The sequence below is a fragment of the Oncorhynchus gorbuscha genome, linkage group LG24 (genome assembly GCF_021184085.1).
Source record: "Oncorhynchus gorbuscha isolate QuinsamMale2020 ecotype Even-year linkage group LG24, OgorEven_v1.0, whole genome shotgun sequence".
Classification (NCBI taxonomy): domain Eukaryota; kingdom Metazoa; phylum Chordata; class Actinopteri; order Salmoniformes; family Salmonidae; genus Oncorhynchus; species Oncorhynchus gorbuscha.
The window spans coordinates 57,620,871-57,641,578 of NC_060196.1; the positions used below are offsets into that span (position 1 = coordinate 57,620,871).

The 20,708-nt window shown below is 46.8% G+C and overlaps 1 protein-coding gene across 1 annotated transcript in view; it reads left to right on the plus strand.

Annotated features, from left to right (window-relative positions):
* LOC124012278 (unconventional myosin-Ig-like) overlaps positions 1 to 20,708 on the plus strand; it is a 190,014-nt gene that overhangs the window by 24,683 nt on the left and 144,623 nt on the right. Inside the window, exons 10-13 of the mRNA XM_046325741.1 lie at positions 237 to 407; positions 4,650 to 4,720; positions 13,945 to 14,019; positions 19,872 to 20,004. Coding sequence (XP_046181697.1) covers positions 237 to 407; positions 4,650 to 4,720; positions 13,945 to 14,019; positions 19,872 to 20,004 — 450 coding nt within the window. The remainder of the gene's footprint in view (positions 1 to 236; positions 408 to 4,649; positions 4,721 to 13,944; positions 14,020 to 19,871; positions 20,005 to 20,708) is intronic.

A 20,708-nucleotide genomic window follows, 5' to 3' on the forward strand; every position in this document is an offset into this window, starting at 1 on the left:
ACACACACACACACACACACACACACACACACACACACACACACACACACACACACACACACACACACACACACACACACACACACACACACACACACACACAGTCTTTCTCTCCCTGTTCTCTCTCTCCCCACCCCCTCTCTCTCCATGCATACACACTCCACAAACACACCACCCAGCACATGCAATATTCATAAACAAACATTCAACAGTTCCTCTCCCCCATGTGTTCCCAGATTGACTACTTTAACAACCAGATCATCGTGGACCTGGTGGAACAGCCCCATAAAGGCATCATCTCTGTGCTGGACGAGGCCTGTCTCTCTGTGGGGAAGGTGACAGACACCGTCTGCCTGGAGAGTATGGATGCTAAACTGGGACAACACCTCCACTACACCTCTCGCAAGGTGGGTCAGAACAGCACTGCCTTAAACAGAATAAACTACATTCTATTCTCCCTTGCCATACAATTAACACAATTACCTCCAGCTCTCCTTTACTTTCCGATAGCCGTGTCCCTATACAACCACTCTGTCCCTATATAACCACTGTGTCCATATATAACCCCTGTGTCCCTATATAACCCCTGTGTCCCTATATAACCACTCTGTCCCTATATAACCACTCTGTCCCTATATAACCACTGTGTCCCTATACAACCCCTCTGTCCCTATACAACCCCTGTGTCCCTATATAACCACTGTGTCCCTATATAACCACTCTGTCCCTATATAGAACCACTCTGTCCCTATACAACCACTGTGTCCCTATACAACCACTGTGTCCCTATATAAGCACTCTGTCCCTATACAACCACTGTGTCCCTATATAACCACTCTGTCCCTATATAACCACTCTGTCCCTATACAACCACTCTGTCCCTATACAACCACTCTGTCCCTATACAACCACTTTGTCCCTATATAACCACTGTGTCCCTATATAACCACTGTGTCCCTATACAACCACTGTGTCCCTATACAACCACTGTGTCCCTATACAACCACTCTGTCCCTATATAACCACTGTGTCCCTATATAACCACTCTGTCCCTCCCTATATAACCACTCTGTCCCTATACAACCACTCTGTCCCTATACAACCACTCTGTCCCTATACAACCACTTTGTCCCTATATAACCACTGTGTCCCTATATAACCACTGTGTCCCTATACAACCACTGTGTCCCTATACAACCACTGTGTCCCTATACAACCACTGTGTCCCTATATAACCACTGTGTCCCTATATAACCTTTCTGTCCCTCCCTATACAACCACTCTGTCCCTATATAACCACTGTGTCCCTATATAACCACTCTGTCCCTCCCTATACAACCACTGTGTCCCTATATAACCACTGTGTCCTTATATAACCACTGTGTCCCTTCCTATGTAACCACTGTGTCCCTATACAACCACTGTGTCCCTATATAACCACTCTGTCTCTCCCTATACAACCACTGTGTCCCTATATAATATATAATAAATATAATAATATAATATAATAATAAATAATAATAATAACAATAATAATATAATAATATAATAATAATAATAATAATATAATATATGCCATTTAGCAGACGCTTTTATCCAAAGCGACTTACAGTCATGTGTGCATACATTCTACATATGGGTGGTCCCGGGGATCGAACCCACTACCCTGGCGTTACAAGCGCCATGCTCTACCAACTGAGCTACAGAAGGACCACTGTAGCCACTGGACACTGTGTCCCTTCCTATGTAACCACTGTGTCCCTATACAACCACTGTGTCCCTATATAACCACTGTGTCCCTAAATAACCACTGTGTCCCTAAATAACCACTGTGTCCCTAAATAACCACTGTGTCCTTCTCTATATAACCACTGTGTCCCTCCCTATATAACCACTGTGTCCCTCTCTATATAACCACCCTGTCCCTCCCTATATAACCACCATGTCCCTCCCTATATAACCACCATGTCCCTCTCTATATAACCACTGTGTCCCTCCCTATATAACCACCCTGTCCCTCCCTATATAACCACCATGTCCCTCCCTATATAGCCACCATGTCCCTCTCTATATAACCACCGTGTCCCTCCCTATATAACTACCGTGTTAACCAAGGAGTAACCCCTTCTGCAAATTACACTAAAACCCCCAAACTTGAATCATGCTAAGAGGTTCAGAATCCTTCATCTACCTCAATTAAAGATGTCTCTCTCGTTTAACCATCATTATACTGCAACTCTCCCATCAGGATCAATGGCTGTTTTACTGTCATCATTATACTGCAACTCTCCCATCAGGATCAATGGCTGTTTTACTGTCATCATTATACTGCAACTCTCCCATCAGGATCAATGGCTGTTTTACTGTCATCATTATACTGCAACTCTCCCATCAGGATCAATGGCTGTTTTACTGTCATCATTATACTGCAACTCTCCCATCAGGATCAATGGCTGTTTTACTGTCATCATTATACTGCAACTCTCCCATCAGGATCAATGGCTGTTTTACTGTCATCATTATACTGCAACTCTCCCATCAGGATCAATGGCTGTTTACTGTCATCATTATACTGCAACTCTCCCATCAGGATCAATGGCTGTTTTACTGTCATCATTATACTGCAACTCTCCCATCAGGATCAATGGCTGTTTTACTGTCATCATTATACTGCAACTCTCCCATCAGGATCAATGGCTGTTTTACTGTCATCATTATACTGCAACTCTCCCATCAGGATCAATGGCTGTTTTACTGTCATCATTATACTGCAACTCTCCCATCAGGATCAATGGCTGTTTTACTGTCATTATACTGCAACTCTCCCATCAGGATCAATGGCTGTTTTACTGTCATCATTATACTGCAACTCTCCCATCAGGATCAATGGCTGTTTTACTGTCATTATACTGCAACTCTCCCATCAGGATCAATGGCTGTTTTACTGTCATCATTATACTGCAACTCTCCCATCAGGATCAATGGCTGTTTTACTGTCATCATTATACTGCAACTCTCCCATCAGGATCAATGGCTGTTTTACTGTCATCATTATACTGCAACTCTCCCATCAGGATCAATGGCTGTTTTACTGTCATCATTATACTGCAACTCTCCCATCAGGATCAATGGCTGTTTTACTGTCATCATTATACTGCAACTCTCCCATCAGGATCAATGGCTGGTTTACTGTCATCATTATACTGCAACTCTCCCATCAGGATCAATGGCTGTTTTACTGTCATCATTATACTGCAACTCTCCCATCAGGATCAATGGCTGTTTTACTGTCATCATTATACTGCAACTCGCCCATCGGGATCAATGGCTGGTTTACTGTCATTATACTGCAACTCTCCCATCAGGACTTCATGGCTGGTTTACTGTCATTATACTGCAACTCTCCCATCAGGACTTCATGGCTGGTTTACTGTCATTATACTGCAACTCTCCCATCAGGACTTCATGGCTGGTTTACTGTCATTATACTGCAACTCTCCCATCAGGACTTCATGGCTGGTTTACTGTCATTATACTGCAACTCTCCCATCAGGACTTCATGGCTGGTTTACTGTCATTATACTGCAACTCTCCCATCAGGACTTCATGGCTGGTTTACTGTCATTATACTGCAACTCTCCCATCAGGACATAGTGGCTGGTTAGAGAATGGTTTTAACCCCCACTGGTGTGATATTAGTGATGTTAGTGCAGTTCCACTGGATGTTAAGTAGAGAGCAGGGGTTTCCTGTTGTTTGTACTCTTATAGTTTCATTATCCTTCATCAGACAGCGAGAGTTTATTGAAAGCACTGAGACACACCGTAACATCCAATGGTAGTGGGTCTAAATGCTCAACATACTGCCAACTGTACTATAAAATTATTCCTTCTGTGTTCGTTGAAGAGATCTGTGTGAGAGATACAGTATGAGAGAGGTGTCATTTAAAGGGCTAGTGCAGTGAAAAACAAGATTTTCTATAAGTTGTTAATTATATTTCCACCCCCGAAATGGTGAAAATTATGATAATGCTCTTTTTGTGTACAAGCTGTTTGAAAAAACATAATGGAATTTCAGCCTGTTCAGATGGGTTGGAACTTTGAGCCTACTTCATGACGTCACAATGTGATCTGATTATAATAGACCAATGACTGTTCATCTTGGCAACAGGGTGTGCTCTAGATCCTCCTATCAACCAAACAAGGCTGTGTGTATAAATGTATTCATATTTGTTTCCTAACACCCACACGTTCGGACTGATTATTCCAAGGGCCAAAGTAGGCTCAGGGAAATAAATGATAAAAATATATTTTGGAGTTGATTAAATAAAAACAGCTTTTCATTAGACGTACACTGATGATGTAAAAGTCAAAATATAAAGACTGCACGAGGGATTTAAGATATGATTGTATCTCCCTCTCCCAGCCTATATTACAGAGTAACTGTGATGATGATAATGATGGGAATGACGTTGATGATGATGAAGATGAAGATAATGAGGTCGATAATGATCACACTGACAACGATAATGATACTAATTTTGAAGATAATTATGACGATAATGATCATGACGAAGATAATGACGATGATAATGATGACAATATTGATGTTGATGGCGCTGATAATTATGATGATGTCATCTACATTTTAGCTCGCGCCCTCAGACAAGACCATGGAGTTCCACAGAGATTTCCGCATCCGCCACTACGCTGGAGACGTCACGTGAGTCACATGCTTTCTTACCTATGCTTTTACCTCATTCATTTACTATAATCACAATTACTATAATCTCAATTACTATAATCTCAATTACTATAATCTCAATTACTATAATCTCAATTACTATAATCTCAATTACTATAATCTCAATTACTATAATCTAATTTACTATAATCACAATTACTATAATCTCATTTACTATAATCTCATTTACTATAATCACAATTACTATAATCTCATTTACTATAATCTCAAATACTATAATCTCTTTTACTATAATCTAATTTACTATAATCACAATTACTATAATCTCAATTACTATAATCTCAATTACTATAATCTCAATTACTATAATCTCAATTACTATAATCTCATTTACTATAATCTAATTTACCAGAATCTCATTTACCATAATCTCATTTACTATAATCTAATTTACTATAATCTCTTTTACTATAATCTCATTTACTATAATCACAATTACTATAATCTCAATTACTATAATCTCAATTACTATAATCTCAATTACTATAATCACAATTACTATAATCTCAATTTACTATAATCTCAATTACTATAATCACAATTACTATAATCTCAATTACTATAATCTCAATTACTATAATCTCATTTACCATAATCTCATTTACTATAATCTCATTTACTATAATCACAGATTCCCGAGACCACCCATACGTAGAATGTATGCACACATGACTGTAAGTCGCTTTGGATAAAAGCGTCTGCTAAATGGCATATATTATATTATTATTATAATCTCATTTACCATAATCTCATTTACTATAATCTCAAATACTTGTGGAAGGACCACTAGAGGGCAGGCTGGGCTCATGGATAGTAGCCCAACAAAGCATGGGAGACCAGGTAACCAGAGTCAATTAAGCACAGCTGACGGTACTAATGAGATACTCTCCTTCCCCTATAAAAGAGAGAATGGAACCAGCAGAGAGGGGAAAACTATCTCTGGAAGATGGCCACCGAGAGAGAGAAGCTGTGCTGAAAGAACCACGAAGATGGTGACAAACCCATGATTTATGTTTGTTGTAGTTTAAAGATTATCCTATTGTGTTCTTGTTTCATCTGGAGAAGATGTGTTTTTTCCTTGGAAGATTTTTCATTGATTATGTTAATGTTTTTGTTGACAAAATACCCTCAATAGAGAACCATGTTCAATCAGAAAAACCTACTCCTGACTCGTTTATTCGTCCTTCCCGCTTTAGAGTGACGCCTAATTACTTGGTACGCTCACATTGGTGGAGGATGCGGGTATTAGGTGGACGAGTGACACAAGGATAAGTGAGTAAATGAATATTCTTCCAGAAGACCCGGAGGAACCATTCAAGAACGATGGATAACGCCCTACTACAACAATTGATCACGGCACAGCAGACAACCATAGAACTCCTGCAACAACAGCTGAGTCGACGAGAAGAACCTAGAGTTAGGCCAAGAGCGGCTGCTCACGCCATCTTATCTCGTCTCTCCAAGGACGATGATATTGAGGCCTTCCTCATGACCTTCGAAAGGACGGCCACCTTGGAAGAGTGGCCGCCCACAGAATGGGCTAGCGCATTAGCTCCTCTTTTGACCGGGGTGGCTCAGGAAGCCTATTTTGACCTGGATTCCCGCGAAGCTGCGGACTATGGGCGACTAAAAACCGAGATCCTGTCCCGGTACCAGCTGACTGCCAGAGATAGGGCTGTAAAGTTCCATCAATGGACCTATACAGCTGATCAACCCGTCCGTGCCCAGATTTTCGCCTTAATACGACGGACAAAACAGTGGCTAGAACCTGGAAAGGGAGTAGGACATGTGATAGAGACTCTCGTAGTGGACAAGATATTGAGAGAATTACCCAGTGACTTAAAAAGGGTTGTGGGGCAAGCCAACCCGTTGTCAGCCGACGAAATAGCCCAGGCGGTGGAAACATATCGGTCTACAGGGGAGTTGTTAAAAAGTGACAAGGAGGAACAGAAGGAGTCGTCCAATCCCGTACCACGACTCACCCCGGCGTGCCCGCCACCGAAACGTCCAAGCCCCCCCCAGAGGTGGGAGAAGTCAGACACCACACAGCCTGGTCGGTGTTATAAGTGTCAGTCTCCCAACCATTATGCCCCACAATGTCCTAGCAAGGATGAGCCCATGGTCACGGAGTCGTCACTGCCTACCCCCACACATCCCGTTTTGAGGGGGCAGGATCAACACTGTTGGTTAGCAGAGATAGCCCCAGCCTCAGAGATTCCGGTGCGAGTTGAAGGACAAGATGTGGTAGCTATTCTCGACTCGGGAAGTATGGTTACGTTAGTAGAGGAGCGGATGGTGACCTCCGCAACACTGCTACCAGACAAAGTAGCCGTATCCTGTATCCATGGAGACACCCACTATTACCCCACTGTGAATCTGCCTATTCTCACTCCAAAAGGAAGGTGTACAGTCAGGGCAGGGAAAGTGCCCCAGCTGAAGGTGCCATTATTGATCGGGAGAGACTGTCCCCTATATAAGGAGCTTCGGCAGATGACGTTATGCACGGGAAGAAGGGGGACAGGAAAGAAGAGAATCTCCAAGCCCGAGGTAGTAGTACTACAAGGAGACGTAGCCGCGTCCTCGTCCTCTACTGCAGAGGAAGAAATAGCGACCCAATGTTTACGACAGATATTCCAGGAAACCACCGATGAAGACACCTGTGAAGGGTTATACACAACGCAGGAAGGAAGGAGCAACCAGGCACTAAGGGATATATTTGAAGCTCCATCCGAGGAGGGAACCTGGAAGGGATTCTCCTCGGTCTCCCCTGATGGGGATGTGGAACAACCTCCACATCCCTCTACTGAGGTTGACCTGCCCCAGGAATTAAAGGGACAGTTCGGCACCTCGCAGCATAGAGACCCAGACCTAAGGGAGGCCATGAGGAAGGTGAAGGTGATCGACGGGAGGAACGTCGACGGATCAGGTGAGCCCCCTCTTCCTTACTATGCAATCAGGCGGGGTCTCTTATACTGGGTCGTACGACGAAGGGGGGAAAACCAGGAATTACTAATGGTGCCTAGACCATACAGGGATACAGTTCTACAGTTAGCCCATTCCCACGTCCTAGGAGGACACCTGGCACGAGACAAGACTATTGACAGAATCATGCAGAGATTCTATTGGCCCCGTGTCACCCGAGATGTGGCCAGGTATTGTAAGACGTGTGATCAATGTCAACGTACAGCCCCATGGCCACACCTACGTAACCCTTTGATTCCTCTCCCCATCATAGAGACTCCCTTTGAACGCATAGCTATGGACCTCGTAGGACCCCTCCCAAAATCCGCCAGAGGACACGAGTACATCCTAGTGGTTATAGATTATGCTACCAAGTTCCCGGAGGCCATACCCCTGCGTAACATGTCGTCAAAGGGAATTGCCAAGGAATTATTCCTGATGTTCTCTCGTGTGGGCCTTCCCAAGACGATCTTAACCGATCAAGGAACCCCGTTCATGTCCCGGTTGATGAAGGACTTGTGTCGGTTATATCAGGTTCAACAGATACGTACAAGCATATTCCACCCTCAAACAGATGGGTTGTGTGAACGCTTGAACAAAACAATTAAAAGCATGTTGAGAAGAGTGGTGTCCCGAGACGGGAAAAACTGGGACATGCTTCTCCCACACTTAATGTTTGCCCTGCGAGAAGTACCTCAGGCATCCACTGTATTCTCGCCGTTTGAATTGCTCTATGGCAGACCCTGTCGAGGAATCCTCGACTTAGCCAAGGAGACCTGGGAGACCCAACCATGCTCCTTTCGATCCAAAATACGCCCGCAGGCAGAGAAGACCAGGGCAATTCGTGACTGGCCTCGACCCCGGACCAAGCGAGACGTTTGGGCCTTCTTAGGGATAACAGGATATTATCGCCGTTTTATCCCGGGATATGCAACCATTGCCAACCCCCTCACAAACCTCATCAGGAAAAACCTGCCAAACCAGGTAGAGTGGAAAGACGAGGCGGAAGAGGCCTTTCAATTGTTAAAAGATGGCCTGTGTTCTGATCCCGTTCTACAGGCTCCGGACTTCTCACAAGAGTTCATTGTGCAGGTCGACGCCTCGGATACAGGGCTCGGGGCCGTACTAGCTCAGGGTGAAGGTGAAGCAGAGAAGCCGATTCTCTTCATTAGTAGGAAACTCAGCGATCGGGAACAGAGGTATGCGACCGTAGAGAAAGAGGCCTTAGCCATCAAGTGGGCCCTCGATTATCTCCGGTACTACCTACTGGGTCGGAGGTTTGCATTAGTTACTGACCATGCGCCCCTCACGTGGATGGCTGGTAAGAGAAACAATAACAACAGAATAGCCAGATGGTTTTTGTCTTTACAACCGTTCTCTTTCCATGTCATCCACAGGGCCGGATCGAGGAACGGGAATGCAGACGCGCTGTCCCGACGCGACCAAGACGGTGCGTCTGGCGCCCGACCCTCCGGTTCGGTCCTGGGGGGGAAGGTATGTGGAAGGACCACTAGAGGGCAGGCTGGGCTCATGGATAGTAGCCCAACAAAGCATGGGAGACCAGGTAACCAGAGTCAATTAAGCACAGCTGACGGTACTAATGAGATACTCTCCTTCCCCTATAAAAGAGAGAATGGAACCAGCAGAGAGGGGAAAACTATCTCTGGAAGATGGCCACCGAGAGAGAGAAGCTGTGCTGAAAGAACCACGAAGATGGTGACAAACCCATGATTTATGTTTGTTGTAGTTTAAAGATTATCCTATTGTGTTCTTGTTTCATCTGGAGAAGAAGATGTGTTTTTTCCCTTGGAAGATTTTTCATTGATTATGTTAATGTTTTTGTTGACAAAATACCCTCAATAGAGAACCATGTTCAATCAGAAAAACCTACTCCTGACTCGTTTATTCCACCTTCCCGCTTTAGAGTGACGCCTAATTACTTGGTACGCTCACATACTATAATCTCATTTACTTTAATCTCATCTACTTTAATCTCATTTACTGCTAATCTCCTTCACCCCAGATGATTTAAGGCTGCCATGGTGGTTCAACAGGTAAAAGGTTATGATGACACAGGAAACACAGGAAAGGTCACGTGTCAAAGGTCAAGATCAATGTTGAGTGGATGAAAAGTCAAGGGGAGTAAGTATAGGTAAAAGTAGCCAACCCAGTACCAGTTCCTAATGCCTTGGCTACCACTGTTTGCATAAGTATTTCAGGACCTAAATTTAAAACGTGTGCTGACCTCAATTTTAGAAATAGAAGGACATAGTCTTTCTGAGGAAGACAGAGGGGAAGGGAGGGACGGAGAGACGAGGGAGTAGACCAGACTGTTATCCAGTACCAGGGTCTTCCATTGGCTGACAATGTGTGTTTATCCAGTACCAGGGTCTTCCATTGGCTAACACTGTGGTTTTGCAGGATCTATTTTGCCGTCAAGTTTAGGGAGAGAGGGAGGGAGAGAGAAGACTATTTCCCCTCAGAAAGAGTCATGTAGCTAAGCCTCGACCAGTGGTAATCATGAACGAGTCCAGTAGTAATGAGTCAGGGAATCCAGGTTGACATAATGTCCAACACATCCGTCATGAATCAGGTCCTGCTTAGTTTACGTTCACCCATCCGTCATCACTTAGGTCAAGCTTAGTTTACGTTCACCCATCCGTCATCACTTAGGTCAAGCTTAGTTTACGTTCACCCATCCGTCATCACTTAGGTCAAGCTTAGTTTACGTTCACCCATCCGTCATCACTTAGGTCAAGCTTAGTTTACGTTCATCCATCCGTCATCACTTAGGTCAAGCTTAGTTTACGTTCGTCCATCCGTCATCACTTAGGTCAAGCTTAGTTTACGTTCACCCATCCGTCATATGTTTAAATGAATGATTCTAATATTCCACCCTGAAACCATATAATTGTATGAAATGGAGTAAGTGAAATTATATATCTGTGAGTGTAGTTTTAGTCAGAATTAGGGTATATCTTTATAGTATCTTAAACACAGACTGTCTGAGCAAAATTAGGTGTCGACCTGACTAGAGATTTGGGAGAGGACAGGGAGTACGTCTCAAGGTCCCAAGGTCTCCCTAATCTCTGTCGGCTGGGTAGTGAGACAGTATGTGCGTAGGATACCTACTGTTTGTGTGTGAGTAAGTGCGTAAGGAGTCTGTTTGTGTGTGAGTATGTGCATAAGGAGTCTGTTTGTGTGTGAGTATGTGCATAAGGAGTCTGTTTGTGTGTGAGTATGTGCATAAGGAGTCTGTTTGTGTGTGAGTATGTGCATAAGGAGTCTGTTTGTGTGTGAGTATGTGCATAAGGAGTCTGTTTGTGTGTGAGTATGTGCATAAGGAGTCTGTTTGTGTGTGAGTATGTGCATACTGTTTGTGTGTGAGTAGGAGTCTGTTTGTGTGTGAGTATCTGCATAAGGAGTCTGTTTGTGTGTGAGTATGTGCATAAGGAGCTAGTATAAAATGAATGGTTTTGTACAACGAACCAGCGCTCTCGTGAATAAACATTTTGACTATTTTAGCTTGGCCTCTGTCTGTTTTATTCAACCAGTATTTTTACATATTCTAGGTTGCAGACCGAGTAGTTTAATTGAATTGGGTTATGAACATTGAGAACATAATTCTCGTGACAGTCATCAATTAGGTCATGCTTAGTTTACGTTCGTCCATCCGTCATCACTTAGGTCAAGCTTAGTTTACGTTCGTCCATCCGTCATCACTTAGGTCATGTTTAGTTTACGTTCGTCCATCCGTCATCCCACTCCCCTCCCCATCCCACCTCCTACTCGTGCTAAATATACCCTGCCATGTCCCAGTCACCCCCCCACCCCCACCAATCACGTGCCCTCCCCCAGGTCTGACCTACTTTGTCCCTCCCACGACAATGTCTAGGGTTTACCGAGAATGGTGAGACAAACAAGAAAACACCCAGTCAGTTGATGAGAGAGGTCAAAGGAGAATGGCAAGAATGGTGCAAGCTAACAGGCAGGAGGCATCTTTGGGATGAGATGGAACGAGCTGTTCGCAGCATGAATGTAGGACCGTCCAATCCGCAGCAACTGTGTGACGCCGTGCCGCCAGCACTGTGTTCTCTCTAGAGAGGTTCCTGGAATCTGGTTAGGTGGTTTTGAGACACACACACACACACACACACACACACACACACACACACACACACACACACACACACACACACACACACACACACACACACACACACACACACACACACACACACACACACACACACACACACACACACAAATCAGCCTCAGGAATACATCTGTCGTACTAACACTTCATCTGCCTCTCTGTCCAGATGTGTCAGACAGGGAGAGACAGACAGGCACAGTACCATGTCGGAGCCGTGTGTGTGTGTTTGAGGGTTAAGCCTGTCACATCTGGGGCTCTAATCCAGTGAAACAGCATGTCATTTTATGTAATCAGGTTGCGCCATGCATCCACATTTTAAGTTAGTTTATTCCTAACTAGTCCCCACACAGTTGTGTCAAATATCGTGGTGCGTGGTTCAACTCACACTGTCAAAACACAATGTTCTCCTGTTTCTCAAATGTAAGCCCTTGAAATGTGTCAGTTTGCCAAGTTTACAATCCTACTATGTGCTGGGACTATCATTTTCACCTTGTGCCTGAAGTATCCCTCACTCATTTGACAGAGAAGTGTTACATCTGTGTAGAAGGGATGGTGCTGGCAATGTAGTGTCCCAAATGACACCCTTTCCCCTACATAGTGCACTACTTTTGCCCTGATCCCTATGGGGCAGTGTTAGTGCACTACTTTTGACCAGAGCCCTATGGGGCAGTGTTAGTGCACTACTTTTGACCAGAGCCCTATGGGGCAGTGTTAGTGCACTACTTTTGACCAGAGCCCTATGGGGCAGTGTTAGTAAACTACTTTTGACCAGAGCCCTATGGGGCAGTGTTAGTGCACTACTTTTGACCAGATCCCTGTGGGGCAGTGTTAGTGCACTACTTTTGACCAGATCCCAATGGGGCAGTGTTAGTGCACTACTTTTGACCAGAGCCCTATGGGGCAGTGTTAGTGCACTACTTTTGACCAGAGACCTATAGGGCAGTGTTAGTGCACTACTTTTATCCAGAGACCTATGGGGCAGTGTTAGTGCACTACTTTTGACCAGAGCCCTATGGGGCAGTGTTAGTGCACTACTTTTGACCAGAGCCCTATGGGGCAGTGTTAGTGCACTACTTTTGACCAGAGCCCTATGGGGCAGTGTTAGTGCACTACTTTTGACCAGAGACCTATGGGGCAGTGTTAGTGCACTACTTTTGACCAAAGCCCTATGGGGCAGTGTTAGGGCTCTGGTCAAAAGCAGTGCACTATGGGGAAGTAGTCGTGCACTACATAGGGACGCCTACATAGTCTACCGTTAGGTGAGGGGACATGAGAGCTAATGAGGACCTCTTCAATAGCCACTCTTATGTACTGTTTCTGTGTTACTTATGGTTGTGTCATGACTCATGTACTGTAGTGTTTTTAACTCGCCACTTCAGTAAGTTCTGTTGTAGGGGTCTCGAGTACATTTGAGTTTCCGTTTTCATTCCCTCCCTTTGTCGCTCTCTGGCTCTATCTCTCTGGCTCTATCTCTCTGGCTCTATCTCTCTGGCTCGCGCTCTCTCTGACTCGCGCTCTCTGGCTCTATCTCTCTGGCTCTATCTCTCTGGCTCGCTCTCTCTCTGGCTCTATCTCTCTGGCTCGCGCTCTCTCTGGCTCTATCTCTCTGGCTCGCGCTCTCTCTGGCTCTATCTCTCTGGCTCGCGCTCTCTCTGGCTCGCTCTCTCTCTGGCTCTAGCTCTCTGGCTCTACCTCTCTGGCTCTACCTCTCTGGCTCTATCTCTCTGGCTCTACCTCTCTCTGGCTCTATCTCTCTGGCTCTATCTCTCTGGCTCTATCTCTCTGGCTCTACCTCTCTGGCTCTATCTCTCTGACTCTATCTCTCTGGCTCTATCTCCCTGGCTCTACCTCTCTGGCTCAAACTCTCCTGTCTCTATCTCTCTGGCTCTATCTCTCTGGCTCTATCTCCCTGGCTCCATCTCTCTGGCTCCATCTCTCTGGCTCCATCTCTCTGGCTCGCGCTCTCTCTGGCTCACGCTCTCTCTGGCTCTATCTCTCTGGCTCGCGCTCTCTCTCTCGCTCTATTTCTCTCACTCTTACATCTCTCTCTCTCTGTCTATTTCAGGTACTCCGTCGAGGGCTTTTTGGACAAGAACAAGGACCCCCTCTTCCAAGATTTCAAGAGGCTCATGTTTAACAGGTGTCAAATGCAGTGCCTCGTTTACACACACACACACACACACACACACACACACACACACACACACACACACACACACACACACACACACACACACACACACACACACACACACACACACACACACACACACACACACACACACACACACACACACACACACACACACACACACACACACACACACACACACACACACACACTTTACCAAATTAGAAACTCCTTGACAGCTCGGGAAATTCATTCCTCCTCCTCTCCTCTCCTCTCCTCTCCTCTCCTCTCCTCTCCTCTCCTCTCAACCTCTCCTCTCCTCTCAACCTGTCATGCAGGTGAAAGAGGACCCAAAAGCGACTTAACAGAAACAGAGTTTATTTAAGTCCAAACAGGGAATAACAGAAATCCTCTAGTCTGTAGAGGGGAATAACTGGAGAAGCGGCCACAGACTGCAGGTCGCTTCGGGTAGGCGCAGGCCGTAGTAGACAGAGACACCTGCTCACACGCAGCATCTGATGAAGGCAAAAAAACACGACAGGACAGGGCGAAACACAATCACAGCATGGTGAATACAAAACAAGGAACCGACGGGACAGGAACGGAACACAAAGGAATAAATAGGGACTCTAATCAGGGGAAAGGATCGGGAACAGGTGTGGGAAGACTAAATGATGATTAGGGGAATAGGAACAGCTGGGAGCAGGAACGGAACGATAGAGAGAAGAGAGAGCGAGAGAGTGAGAGGGGGAGGGGGAGAGAGAGGGATAGAAAGAGGGAAAGAACCCAATAAGACCAGCAGAGGGAAACGAACAGAATGGGGAGCACAGGGACAAGACATGATAATAAATGACAAACATGACAGTACCCCCACTCACCGAGCGCCTCCTGGCGCACTCGAGGAGGAATCCTGGCGGCAACGGAGGAAATCATCGATGAGTGAACGGTCCAGCACGTCCCGAGACGGAACCCAACTCCTCTCCTCAGGACCGTAACCCTCCCAATCCACTAAGTATTGGTGACCCCGGCCCCCGAGAACGCATGTCCATGATCTTATGTACCTTGTAAATAGGTGCGCTCTCGACAAGGACGGGAGGGGGAGGAAGACGAACGGGGGTGCGAAGAAAGGGCTTAACACAGGAGACATGGAAGACAGGATGGACGCGACGAAGATGTCGCGGAAGAAGCAGTCGCACAGCGACAGGATTGACGACCTGGGAGACACGGAACGGACCAATGAACATGCGGAGTCAACTTACGAGAAGCTGTCGTAAGAGGAAGGTTGCGAGTGGAAAGCCACACTCTCTGGCCGCAACAATACCTTGGACTCTTAATCCTGTGTTTATTGGCGGCTCTCACCGTCTGTGCCCTGTAACGGCAAAGTGCAGACCTCACCCTCCTCCAGGTGCGCTCACAACGTTGGACAAACGCTTGAGCGGAGGGAACGCTGGACTCGGCAAGCTGGGATGAGAACAGAGGAGGCTGGTAACCCAGACTACTCTGAAACGGAGATAACCCGGTAGCAGACGAAGGAAGCGAATTGTGAGCGTATTCTGCCCAGGGAGCTGTTCTGCCCAAGACGCAGGGTTTCTGAAAGAAAGGCTGCGTAGTATGCGACCAATCGTCTGATTGGCCCTCTCTGCTTGACCGTTAGACTGGGGATGAAACCCGGAAGAGAGACTGACGGACGCACCAATCAAACGACAGAACTCCCTCCAAAACTGTGACGTGAATTGCGGGCCTCTGTCTGAAACGGCGTCTAACGGAAGGCCATGAATTCTGAATACATTCTCAATAATGATTTGTGCCGTCTCCTTAGCGGAAGGAAGTTTAGCGAGGGAATGAAATGTGCCGCCTTAGAGAACCTATCGACAACCGTAAGAATCACAGTCTTCCCGCAGACAAAGGCAGACCGGTAATGAAGTCTAAGGCGATGTGAGACCATGGTCGAGAAGGAATGGGGAGCGGTCTGAGACGACCGGCAGGAGGAGAGTTACCCGACTTAGTCTGCGCGCAGTCCGAACAAGCAGCCACGAAACGGCGCGTGTCACGCTCCTGAGTCGGCCACCAAAAGCGCTGGCGAATAGACGCAAGAGTGCCTCGAACACCGGGATGACCAGCTAACTTGGCAGAGTGAGCCCACTGAAGAACAGCCAGACGAGTGGAAACAGGAACGAAAAGGAGGTTACTAGGACAAGCGCGCGGCGACGCAGTGTGCGTGAGTGCTTGCTTAACCTGTCTTTCAATTCCCCAGACTGTTAACCCGACAACACGCCCATAAGGAAGAATCCCCTCGGGATCAGTAGAAGCCACAGAAGAACTAAACAGACGGGATAAGGCATCAGGCTTGGTGTTCTTGCTACCCGGACGGTAAGAAATCACAAACTCGAAACGAGCGAAAAACAACGCCCAACGAGCTTGACGGGCATTAAGTCGTTTGGCAGAACGGATGTACTCAAGGTTCTTATGGTCTGTCCAAACGACAAAAGGAACGGTCGCCCCTCCAACCACTGTCGCCATTCGCCTAGGGCTAAGCGGATGGCGAGCAGTTCACGGTTACCCACATCATAGTTGCGCTCAGATGGCGACAGGCGATGAGAAAATAAGCGCAAGGATGAACCTTATCGTCAGACTGGAAGCGCTGGGATAGAATGGCTCCCACGCCTACCTCTGAAGCGTCAACCTCGACAATGAATTGTCTAGTGACGTCAGGAGTAACGAGGATAGGAGCGGACGTAAAACGTTCTTTAAGAAGATCAAAAGCTCCTGGGCGGAACCGGACCACATAAAACACGTCTTGACAGAAGTAAGAGCTGTGAGAGGGGCAGCAACTTGACCGAAATTACGAATGAAACGCCGATAGAAATTAGCGAAACCTAAAAAGCGCTGCAACTCGACACGTGACCTTGGAACGGGCCAATCACTGACAGCTTGGACCTTAGCGGAATCCATCTGAATGCCTTCAGCGGAAATAACGGAACCGAGAAAAGTAACGGAGGAGACATGAAAAGAGCACTTCTCAGCCTTTACGTAGAGACAATTCTCTAAAAGGCGCTGTAGAACACGTCGAACGTGCTGAACATGAATCTCGAGTGACGGAGAAAAAAATCAGGATATCGTCAAGATAGACAAAAACAAAGATGTTCAGCATGTCTCTCAGAACATCATTAACTAATGCCTGAAAAACAGCTGGCGCATTGGCGAGACCGAACGGCAGAACCCGGTACTCAAAATGCCCTAACGGAGTGTTAAACGCCGTTTTCCACTCGTCCCCCTCTCTGATGCGCACGAGATGGTAAGCGTTACGAAGGTCCAACTTAGTAAAGCACCTGGCTCCCTGCAGAATCTCGAAGGCTGATGACATAAGGGGAAGCGGATAACGATTCTTAACCGTTATGTCATTCAGCCTCGATAATCCACGCAGGGGCGCAGAGTACCGTCCTTCTTCTTAACAAAAAGAACCCCGCCCCGGCCGGAGAAGAAGAAGGCACTATGGTACCGGCGTCAAGAGACACAGACAAATAATCCTCGAGAGCCTTACGTTCGGGAGCCGACAGAGAGTATAGTCTACCTCGAGGAGGAGTGGTCCCCGGAAGGAGATCAATACTACAATCATACGACCGGTGAGGAGGAAGGGAGTTGGCTCGGGACCGACTGAAGACCGTGCGCAGATCATGATATTCCTCCGGCACTCCTGTCAAATCGCCAGGTTCCTCCTGAGAAGTAGGGACAGAAGAAACGGGAGGGATGGCAGACATTAAACACTTCACATGACAAGAAACGTTCCAGGATAGGATAGAATTACTAGACCAATTAATAGAAGGATTATGACATACTAGCCAGGGATGACCCAAAACAACAGGTGTAAACGGTGAACGGAAAATCAAAAAGAAATAGTCTCACTGTGGTTACCAGATACTGTGAGAGTTAAAGGTAGTGTCTCAAATTTGATACTGGGAAGATGACTACCATCTAAGGCAAACATGGGCGTAGGCCTGTCTAACGGTCTGAAAGGAATGTTATGTTTCCGAACCCATGCTTCGTCCATGAAACAACCCTCAGCCCCAGAGTCAATCAAGGCACTGCATGTAGCACCCGAACCGGTCCAGCGTAGATGGACCGACATAGTAGTACAAGATCTAGATGAAGGGACCTGAGTAGTAGCGCTCACCAGTAGCCCTCCGCTTACTGATGGGCTCTGGCCTCTTACTGGACATGAATTAACAAAATGTCCAGCAACTCCGCAATAGAGGCACAGGCGGTTGGTGATCCTCCGTTCCTCTCCTTAGTCGAGATGCGAATCCCTCCCAGCTGCATGGGCTCAGTCTCAAAGCCAGAGGAGGGAGATGGTTGCGATGCGGAGCAGGGAAACACCGTTGATGCGAGCTCTCTTCCACGAGCCCGGTGACGAAGATCTACCCGTCGTTCTATGCGGATGGCGAGAGCAATCAAAGAGTCCACATCTGATGGAACCTCCCGGGAGAGAATCTCATCCTTAACCACTGCGTGGAGTCCCTCCAGAAAACGAGCGAGCAGCGCCGGCTCGTTCCACTCACTAGAGGCAGCAAGAGTGCGAAACTCAATAGAATAATCCGTTATGGACCGTTCACCTTGGCATAAGGAAGCCAGGGCCCTAGAAGCCTCCCTACCAAAAACTGAACGGTCAAAAACCCGAATCATCTCCTCTTTAAAGTTCTGGAACTTGTTAGAGCAATCAGCCCTTGCCTCCCAGATAGCTGTGCCCCATTCTCGAGCCCGGCCAGTAAGGAGTGAAATGACGTAAGCAACCCGAGCTCTCTCTAGAGTATGTGTTGGGTTGGAGAGAGAACACAATCTCACACTGCGTGAGAAAGGAGCGGCATTCAGTGGGCTGCCCGGAGTAGCAAGGTGGGTTATTAACCCTAGGTTCTGGAGGCTCGGCAGGCCAGGAAGTAACAGGTGGCACGAGACGTAGACTCTGGAACTGTCCAGAGGTCGGAAACCTGAGCGGCCAGGTTCTCCACGGCATGGCGAGCAGCAGACAATTCCTGCTCGTGTCTGCCGAGCATGGCTCCTTGGATCTCGACGGCAGTGTAACGAGCGTCTGAAGTCGCTGGGTCCATTCCTTGGTCGGTTCCTTCTGTCATGCAGGTGAAAGAGGACCCAAAAGCGACTTAACAGAAACAGAGTTTATTTAAGTCCAAACAGGGAATAACAGAAATCCTCTAGTCTGTAGAGGGGAATAACTGGAGAAGCGGCCACAGACTGCAGGTCGCCGGGTAGGCGCAGGCCGTAGTAGACAGAGACACCTGCTCACACGCAGCATCTGATGAAGGCAAAAACACGACAGGACAGGGCGAAACACAATCACAGCATGGTGAATACAAAACAAGGAACCGACGGGACAGGAACGGAACACAAAGGAATAAATAGGGACTCTAATCAGGGGAAAGGATCGGGAACAGGTGTGGGAAGACTAAATGATGATTAGGGGAATAGGAACAGCTGGGAGCAGGAACGGAACGATAGAGAGAAGAGAGAGCGAGAGAGTGAGAGGGGGAGGGGGAGAGAGAGGGATAGAAAGAGGGAAAGAACCCAATAAGACCAGCAGAGGGAAACGAACAGAATGGGGAGCACAGGGACAAGACATGATAATAAATGACAAACATGACACAACCTCTCCTCGCCTCTCCTTCCTACTTAATCCTGTTTTTTTCAGTACTCTCCTGTCTTTCGTTCAGCTGTTCAAACCCTCTTTTCACTATTTTGAGCCTGTGTTCGTTCTGATAACCTCCCTCCATCTCTATATCTCTGTATCTATGTATCACTTCACATCTCTCTCACCCCCACCAACTCTCTTTCTCTGTTCTCTCGTGCTGTAGTTCCAACCCTGTGATGAAGGAGATGTGGCCTGATGGTCAGCTGAGCATCACAGAGGTCACCAAGCGACCCCTGACGGCAGCCACCCTCTTCAAGAACTCCATTGTGGCCCTAGTGGAAAAACTGAGCTGCAAGGTTGGTGCTGCTTGGTTACTCAATGGTTGGTTTCTGGTTGAAATAAACCAAACAAACATGAGGGCAATTCTTCAGTAGAGAGATACTTGGTGTTCTTCTGATTTCACCATCGGATTTTGGTGGAAAAAAAACAAAAAAACTTTCCTCCAAACTTTTCGGGTGAAAGAAGACATATCCTTGTTGCTAGGCAACGGAAAGAACATCAAGTCCACCGGAGGCGATTCTTTGTCTGCGTGTGTTTTTACCCTCCTCTGTCACTCTCCATGGTTTTCATTGACCTAGTTCTAAATAATAATATGAGCTTTACCTCTCTCTCTCCGGACATTGTGGACTAGCCACACCTGTGACTCTAACAGCTGGCCAAATCAACCAGCTCCTAGAAATATGGATAACGTTTATGTGTCAGACAAGATAAAACAATGTCTGTTTTTGAGAGGTCAGTCAGATGCTGACAACCTTTCAGGGATTATGATGGAGAGAGAATGTGTGTGTAAGTTAATGGGACCACATAATAAAGTGCCGTTTGTGTTGGGAGCTAGCTAGAGTTAGTTCGGTAGGGCATTAATCTCTGTCTGTCTGTCTGTCTGTCTGCCTGCCTGCCTGCCTGCCTGCCTGCCTGCCTGCCTGCCTGCCTGCCTGCCTGCCTGCCTGCCTGCCTGCCGCGATGCCTGCCTGCCGCGATGCCTGCCTGCCGCGATGCCTGT